Consider the following 9,752-nt stretch of genomic DNA (forward strand, 5'->3'; position numbering starts at 1 on the left):
TCTTCCTCGCGACGTACTATATATATATATATATATATATATAGTAATCAATAACCATGAATCGCTCCGGTAACAGTGCCATGCACGTTCCGTTGCACCGTTATTGTTACTATGCGAGTGCTCGCGCCACCGTGAAAATTATTATCGTCAACGATCCTAGGTCCGCTTGAGCCCGCTCGCGATATCGTTCGCCGTCCAGTGAGAAACTCGTAAATCGTGATGAGCGCGGCTCTCGGAAATGTATCCGCTACTAACACTACCGAACATCATAGTCGAGAAATGCATATGAATATGTATACGTAAAAACGTAAGCGACTAAAAGCGACTTAATTATTTAATTACGGAAAGATCTAAAATGACATTGGAATAATTTGCTAAATATTAATTAATTACATTTTTTTATTCCTTTCATATTTTTCATTTTTATGTTTTTATATAATATTTATCACAGAGTATCTTCTAATAGTCAAGAAAAATGATTTAGCAGTGCAAATAGTACAAGGAAAAAATGTATTAACAGCATTGGCCGACAACAATCTAATTGAAAATAATCTTACTGTCAATGACAATATTAAAGACAGTATTAAAAAAAATTCATGCTCTTGTTCTATTAAAATGTTATATGTTTCATGAATTATTGAATTGACAAGATCATTGAATTAACAACATTATTTTCAATTAGATTGCTGTTGATCAATGCTGTTAATACACCATTTTTTTATGTATACAAAAATGTAATATTAATGCAAGATATATCGTATAATTCAGTCTCTGTTTATGTTTCTCTTAGACGTCAGTAACGAAATTGACCGACGTACAGTCTCTCGTCATTAATTACTACCTATCTGTCGTGGTTAAAGCGATCTCGCCTGTAGCGGTAAAGAAAGCGCGTAGGGCAGAATCCTGTTTTGCAAGCGGCTGAATACGACCGCTAAAATTAAAGATATAATTCTCGGTTTATGAGCCGGGTCGCGATTAGGGCTCGTCTAATTGACATAAGAATGATAGAACGGGCCGGGCTTTTATAACCGAACGGAGCAGCGCGGTGCGGTGGAATCATTTCCTTACGAGGAAAGCGAGTAAAGCGCTTTTCACCACGGCTAATATTAATCCCTGCAATTTTAATGCTTACGACCCCGCAGCCAAATTTCAATAAGGTTGCTTCTCCCTCACGGCGAGGAGCGCCGGGCTCGCATAATTGATTTCCAGTTTTTTCCATCGCGACAAACTTTTCCAGTCGTCCCTTGACAAAACTCACGCCACTATGCGCCCGTAAAAAGAACGCAAGATCTGAGAAAAGGTATTTCGCACATGACGTAGCATTTGCCTCTAGGCAAAGAATAATTCGGACGATGCGATGCGTGCGTAGCGACATTGAACATGAATATGCTTTTAGGCTGTATTATACATATATCAATCGCGAAAGATAGTTTTGTTAAAAATTGATTTTATATAGTTTTGTATGAACATGAAATCATTCACGACGCGTAACACGCGACGATCGGAGAAACAGGAGCCGATGTACTCTCAAGATATTCGTCGCGGCATAGATTTGAGAGGCGTTTTCGCGAGTGAGAGAAAGATAAGCGAGCGAACGGAGTAATCGTTAAAGCATCTCAGAATCAAGTCGATCCGGAATAAGCCTCGGGGTGGATGCAAGGGCTGGTGTTTCGTCGACGACGATCTCTAATAAAGTTCAATTATCCCCGGAAACGTTTGAGAGAGAACGGACCGGGGGTGGGAGCGGGAGAGCAGAATGTAGAAGATACGGGAAAGGGGGTAACAGGGCGGAGCGGAGGGTACCCAGGGCCGTCGAGAGAAAGAGAAACCGGGAGAGATGATAATCTAAACGATCGCAAAGTGGGCTGCAGAAACGCGCCGAAATTGGCAATAACAGGGTGGCGAGGGGATAACGGGGGCTAAGAGGGACGAGAGGGGGGAGGGAGAGAGAGAACACAGCGCGCGGCGTATATACCATGGGGCCCCGGCGCGAACTTCCTATTCTGGTTAGCATTCAAATTGAATCTTCGTGGCGGCCGGTCGTGAAGAGTTACCGCCGTTAATGGACCTCGCAAACGCTCTCAAATTGCTGGCAGACTGCTGAGACGACGCGGCCCTACCTAATCTACCGGCTTGATTCTCTGTCAGGCTTCATATCTCTCTTTCTCTCCTCGCTGCTTCAACCTGTACGTATGTCGCGAAACTTTTTGGATTCTCCACGAGAACCCAGGTCGGAAAATAATTGCTGCTAATGCGACGGTAGCGTATACACGAGTCTGCAAAAGAGTCTTTTAAAAGCTTACGAAATGCGATAAGCGAATTAAATGTTGTTTCAAATTTTATTATACTTCCCCGATGAGGTATGAAAACGCCACACGTGAAAAATGAATATAGGAGCGAGATAAATGAAATCGTTATTGAATGCGTTTCTTCTTTTGTATTCTCTAAAATCTTTGGAGTGGAATCTAACTGTAAAGAGTGAAATTTCACTCTTAACAGATTAACAATTGAGCCACTCTTTTTCAATATTGACTCAATCGTCACTCTTTCTCACTTTTTAGAATTAGATTCCACTCAAAAAATTTCAAAGAATAAGTTTCTTTCTTTAGAATTAATCTGTGTGAGCTTAATATCTCAAATTTATATATAATTTCATTTATTTAATTCCAATCTACAATGTACAATTTCTTGTTAACAGCATAGTGAAAAATCTGCAAACAGTTCGGCAAACTGACGTGCGTTACAAGCTACGTGGCTCATTGCCCATCAATATAATTCGAGAGGCCGGCGAAAGTCGGCAGAGGAAAGAGAAAAAAGGGAGCCTCTTCCGCCGCCTTACTTTTCTTCCGTTAAATCGAATTAGCTTGCTTGAATTAGAGCCCGGAAATGTTTTATCATATTACCAGTCTTAAAAATGATTTTGTGACCCTCTAAACTTTAAGAGGATAGAATTTTTCCAAGTTCTATAATTCGAGGCTGTCACAGTTTACACATTCACATGCTCTTTAATTTTCTCATTTATATGCTTACACTTATCTTAGCATGTCACGTTTCGCGACGAGAGTGACTGAAAACTGGTCACCGTATGGCGCACATGGGTTTCTTAGTACCGTTCAACGAGTTTCTGGACTCGTCCTAACGACCCTCTAGCAGAGATTCGAAATGGCTAATTTAGCGCGGTGACTCCCACGGGAACGGGGGAGTTCTACAAGTCGGAGACGGTGATAGGGAGAACGGGATGAGGAGGGAAGTCGTACGCGAGACAAGAAACATGGACTAAGCAGGTGGAAGCGGGAAGACTAGGCGGGGGATAGAGACTTCATGTCTTAATATAATTCTATTAGAGGTAACTATGCGAGCTCTGGTCTGCCCATCGCCATTGGATTTAATCACGAACTCAGTCAACCGTGCGATATCCTCCCCGCAGCACCTCTTGGACGATGGCAAGTGGATAGAGAAGAGAAGGTTGGGAGAGACTCTTATTGTCAAATTAACCACTGACTGTAGTTGATTTACAAATCCTTCGCGCTTTCAGAATTTACGGTCGAAAACTTAATCCTCCTTGACGAAGTCTTCTCGAGAAGATGAGACGATTTCTAGTAATTATTCATGAAGAATGGAGACACTCGTTGCCTCAAGCATTCTCGCGCGAACTAGGTAATCGAGCAATTAAAACTAACGATATGATAGGGGAAGCGAGAACTTTAGTCAAAATTGAATGAACAATCGTATCCTTCGTATCCCGAGATGGTGGGAGCGCACAAGAACGTTTAAATAAATTTCCATTATCTTGTGTGTTACAGCCGAGTTGAAAATGGACGTTCTCCGGGAGCGGGAGGTCAAGGACAGTCTGGAGCGGCAGCTACAAGACGAGCAGAAGGTGCGAGGTGAGTACAAGAGTACAAGAGTTTACGTGGTTGAGATCGCGAGAGGAGGTGTCCTTCTACGAAGCATCGAATCGAGACGGTCGGCTTACTCAAGTTTACAAGTGGCACCCAATCCGCTCCGCAGAAAATTGACTTGACCAACAAGCAATGCATTGAAAGGCCGAGAACGCGCGATCCGCGACACACGGTAATCTCACGAGCGTACATCGAACGCCTCGAGCAGGTTTTCGAAGCCGAAGCTTAACTCGTCAATAAATCAAGAAGCCATAGAGGCACCGCGCCGTAAAGTCTCGCGTCCGTGTGTCCGTTGATTCCTGCGTATCATATTATTCCACGTTGGGGGTCTCTCGCCTTAACTCGCGTTCTCTATAACGTTTCCTTCATCCACTTTACACTCGTCTCTGACTCGACATCTTCTAAACGTTTTTGCGTGTAATGGAAGGCAGGGATCAGGCCAAAGTTCGCGATACCGAATTGCATAACCGAATTCATATAAAATATCAAACAGTAATAAAATAGTTCTGAGTACTCGTTATCCATTTCCTTATAACCCTTAATTCTGTGCTACTATTCTGACTTTTTCGTCAAAGTTTCATCTGATGTAATTTCTCATTCATTCATTCATTTTTCTGTAATTCTGTAGCATGTAATTTCGAACAAGCACATCAATAAAAACGAAAATTTCGCGAGTGCCATTTATTATAAAAGCTGAATATGTTATTGAGCTCGATGAAATATCGAACGGACAGGTGAGAGGGATATACAGATAACTCTCAATTTACGCGATTAATGCGTTACCTGTAACCCACCATGTAAATTCGAATTCGCGTAAATCAAAAGCTGACATAAGATGAGAGTGTGCATTATACTGTGAAATTGCTGTCGTTTTAATCGAAAATTTTGATCACTCATTTTTCATTTTCTCCGATTTTCCTCGCGTTAAATACGTATGGATTTAGAATGTCGTCATAAAAGTACGCAAACTGGGGGAGAGAAAGAGAGAGAAAGAGAGGGGAAGGTAGCGTAGCGGGGATCAGAACTGGATCTTCGGTTCCAGCTTGCAGATATAATATCGCGGATTTTCGAGGCTCGACAATGTCGACGTCTCTCGTCTGACGTGACAACAATGCGAGGCTCGATAAATATGTAAAAGTCGGGAAGAACGGCCACGCCATTCGCGGCTTTACGAAACGCGACGTGCTATTCTATTCAAGAATAACGAGTGAAATAGTCTTTTGGTAACTGGCGTAACCATATGCCAGAAAAATGATGCAGTTAAAATATTGTTCAGTGAAACGCACATGATATAAAATTTTTTTTAGAAGCTTTTTCAGGAGGGAGAGATCCGAATTAACATATTTAACATGCGATTCTTTACGATGTTTTACGATTACTGTTCGAAATGACTCACAATTCGCACAAGACTAAATTTTTAATAAACACGAGACGAATGTTATAGACGCGAATGCGTTTCAGTCGATTCTCAGGAAAAACGACTCGGCGAGGCCAGGCCCTCGCGGTAACACGAGCCTGTGACAACAGCAGTCCATTAGTCAACCAGCTCGGTGTCAATACATGAATATGACAGCCAGTCTCACGGAATATCCTATCCACCCTGTCTCTCTTTCTTTCTCCCTCTCGCGTCATCTTCTATCCCCTGCTACTTCGTTCTTCCGACCGTAACGTCAAGCGAAACCATTACTCGCCCTATGATATCGCAAATATAGTAAATAGTCTGCCCGCATTGTGCGGCCTATCGATAACTTTATCCGTGTGAACGATATATATGTATTCGGTCGTGTATTTCGCACGCGTGCAACATTACGTTATCACTTAAATGGTGTGACGTGAGATCTCCGTGTATTATTATTGATTTATATTTTAATAATATTTAGATGAAAAAATTCTCCCTCTCGAAATGGTTTCGAAGAAAATTTCTTTTGCTTATCTCTCTGTGGTATTTTCATAACGACAAGTATGTAATATACGAAACCAAATTCTCAAAAAATATCGTATATATTTTTTGTATTATGTACTATTATATATGAAAAATATTATATATGAAAAAATGTTTTGTATACTAGTATTTTTGAAAGAAAAGAAGGGAAATCTATAATATACATAACGTATAATATAGTATATAATATTTTGTGTAGGTATGCAATATTTTTGGAAAATACGTCACCAGAATGTATTATTCCCACAAAATTACGCCGAGACTTGGGAAACGGAAAAATTCGTAAAAAATAATAGTTCGTTAAGAGAAACCCTCTATGTAATTTCTCTCTGCTCAGGGCGGGTCTCGTGGCATCGCGAGACGTAAGACGATACGTAATTTCGTGCATAGCGAGCTCGCGGCTCGCAGGATTCTAAGATGATTGATGACCGGCCAGTCCCACAGATATTTACGCAGGCACTTCATAAGACTTCCTCCTCTCATTCGACTAATGACCGTCTTGTAAGAGATACCGTGTCAACCTTTACTATTCACCGGCGACGATGGCGAAGACGTCAACGATGAGGACGACGACGACGACCTCGGTGCGCTTTAACGAGGGCGTATCCGTCGGCAGTTTTTCCGATCGAGTACCCCACTGCTGCAAACCCCTTTTTCCCATAGAACGGCGCATGATGCACACGTGCGCGAACCTTCCTTGCTAAGCCATCCGGGGTTTAAAATACCAAGACAGCGGCCCACGCGCGCGCGTTCGCTCGGGATTGTCAGGTAAACTCCGAGCGCCAATAATAAAAACATTTAACGAGTTTAAAAATACGCGACAAAGTGTACAACGTTAATTAGGAACGTTAATGTCGATAAAAACAAATTGCTATTCTCTGGGAATGTGTCGTCAATTCTCGTCGTTACGACGTTATTATGAGAGACGAGTGACAAGTGATGAAGGAGGCTTCGCTATATATACTTTACAGGCAATTTGTGCGACAGAATCGAAATCATATATACGATACGACAGCAGCGTGTTGAAGGGAAAGGTAGCATTATTAGCCTGTTTAAAGCCCCGTTTGGCATTTTGGTAAAGGTTGAAATCTTCGACCTCCCGCCGGGTGGGTGGTCGTATTATCTTAGCAGGGGTTGCGAGAAATCCGGCTTCCTTCCTCGGTAGTATCGTGACGGCGAGGGAATTGCCAGTTGGATGCGCGACTTTGTCGACGGCGAACAATAAGATGACCTTTCGTAGTTGGTGAATGCACAACGTCTCGTAATTCTGAATGGAATACACGAAAGAGCAACGACCTCCACGTTGGAAACTCATTTCCGATTATTATCAATCTTCTGAAAACATTAGAATGATTAGATCTGTTCTTTTTAGAAACTTCTTGCACAGTTCATTTTTCTTTCTTTTTCTCTCCAATGTGAAAAGAAAAAAAAGAAAAAGAGATGAATCGTGTAAAAAGTTTAGCTAAAAAGAATACTCCAATTATTAAAATTATTTCCATATTTAAATGCTTATATTTAAATTATCATTCATTGAACATTGAAAGTTTTATATAAGTGCTGACTTGTAATGATATACGAATACTTAATCTGTTTTTTACTTAACTGTGCATAAATATCGTAGAATTCAAAACGCTGAAACAAGAATGACGTCATTGTTTTATCTTCTTTTTCTATGTAACTGAACCATATGAGGAAGTATCATATCGATGCTTACGAGATGCGTTTCCCACGTTTTTCTGGTGCTTACGCAAACGCGGAAGATCATTTAAATTTCGCGTTCAGATTCTTACGGAACTGGGCAAGTATACTTGGCTTGATACTTATTTGCTCGTGCTAATATTAATATTGAAACGATACGTGCTAACGGACGAAAGGATAATAAACATGGAAAGAAACACGCGATAGCTTCTGGAACTGATCCACTGGCGGATATTCTGGTCGGGCATATATCGTACCATCGAATTAACGAACGACGACATTTTCACGCAAAAACAAAAAGCTCGACACACGTAAACCATCAAAACCACGATAGCCTGGGAACCGACAGCTGCCTTTGCCGTCGGTTTACATGGAGCTGTGGCCTCTCTGTAATTAGCTGAGCCGTTTGTCGCAAGCTCCGTCGAGAGAAACACCCCTTTCAGGCTCTCCTCCTACATCCCTTTTCGCGGCAATCTGCGAGGAACGTTGTTAACTAACTTTAAGTTGTGCCGTGAGATTTTGCGAGCAAAGAAAAGACTCCGCGTGATCGTTGTTCCATCAATCATATCACGTTACTAAATCATGTTTATCGATTCGCTTGTCTATGGCACTTTGAGAATAAATGAGAAATAAAACTTATATCCATTGAGACAGTCGTAAAGAAATTACGTATTAGCATACGTAGCATAATACGTATTATTTTCACAGATAAAAATGTTTTCTCAGTAATTCATCGGTAACACATTCGACGCGAGGTAGTTATCTTTAATGACAAACATTACGCTCAATCGTATCCGATTACAGTTATGGGACACGCTCGATCGAATGAGGCGTCGCGTCGCGTCGTGCGACTCTGATACGGAATTAATCTCTCCGGTGAAAAAGTAACGACCTGCCGACACGTTATCTCCGACGTCGTCGAGCGACAAACGGAATTGAAACTGCACAATCAACTCGCCGAGATTTATATACGACTCTCCCCTCGAATTAGCCGAGCCGTAATGCTGGGATCGGGTGTCGGTGTAATTGGGACCCGAGGGACTTTCCCGCGTTTCAACCCCTCAGTTCGACCGCCGCCCACGCCGACATCCCCCGTTCTACTTCCGATGCCGTTTGTTCATTTCCTCTGATGTCGTCGCGATGGACAACATCGCGATTGTAACGACCAAGAGAGCAACTAAAAATTATTTTACGCCAGTTTGACGATGACTGCGAAATATTGGAGAATGAGGACCGTAAAAAGTAGGTCGCTGCACGGTCGATTGGTTCATCGCAAATAAAATTATGAGAATGACTCAGGTCGATACCTGAGGATGATTTGTTGTATTTTTATGAGGATAATTTTTCTAAATATAAGACGCAAAGATTTTTAATTATCTTTAAAAAATAATATTAATTCTTCTCTCATACATTTTTGTATATTTTTTGTTTGCTATCCTCCATGCTGGTCGAGAAGAAATTTTCATAAGAATTGACAATGTTGATGACGACAAATTCTTATGTATAATGGCAACTAATTTGCCGCTTTGAACGTTTATAGCGAGCGACAGAATCTTTCATTATTCTAACTACATAAACCAGGGTAGAAGACGGACGCAATATTGCTCATCCCCACCAGTTGATGATCGACGTGATGCAAACTCGCACACGCGAAAACGTGCCAATCACCCTTTTGTCGCATATGAAGGAACATCGCGTCTCTTGCATCGAGTCTTCTGATTCATTGAATCCCGCGAAGCGCCTGGAGTTGGTCCTGAGCTGACTGTGCAGTGAAGTCACTGCAATGGACAAACATAGGGAGATTCAAGCGCGCGTAGTGCGCGCATGCCGGAAGCTGGGAGGGACGTATTAGTCCGTCAAGTGGAATGGGCGCATTGTCATTGTAAGCAAAATGAGCACGAGGAACATGTTAAGCGGCGATCGAGGCGAAGTGGACGAGCCCGCTCGAAAAAGGTCGAACTTTCGAACGACGATGTCGAAACCAAAAATAACGACGACGATGACAACGAAGAGGTGCTCGTCGTGTTCCACTCCCGAATGCCCTGTATGCGCGCGCGGCCGTTTTTGTAGCATAATTCTCTGTGTACTCCCGTTTCAAATAATGACACGGCAAGAGCGTATCTAATGCACTGTGACAAAGAATTCAAAGAGAGCGCAGAGGAAAGGTTCCACCCCGATCCGTCGTTGATGACGGAAGAGAGAGAGAGAGA

The 9,752-nt window shown here is 42.1% G+C and overlaps 1 protein-coding gene across 1 annotated transcript in view; it reads left to right on the forward strand.

Moving 5' to 3' along the window:
* The window catches only part of LOC105621553 (dachshund homolog 2-like), a gene marked incomplete at its 5' end in the record, with an annotated part of 76,876 nt that overhangs the window by 23,724 nt on the left and 43,400 nt on the right, over nucleotides 1-9,752 (forward strand). Inside the window, one exon of the mRNA XM_012203025.1 lies at nucleotides 3,804-3,887. Within this exon, the coding sequence (XP_012058415.1) occupies nucleotides 3,804-3,887 (84 nt within the window). The remainder of the gene's footprint in view (nucleotides 1-3,803; nucleotides 3,888-9,752) is intronic.

The sequence above is a fragment of the Atta cephalotes genome (genome assembly GCF_000143395.1).
Source record: "Atta cephalotes unplaced genomic scaffold scaffold00034, whole genome shotgun sequence".
NCBI lineage: Eukaryota > Metazoa > Arthropoda > Insecta > Hymenoptera > Formicidae > Atta > Atta cephalotes.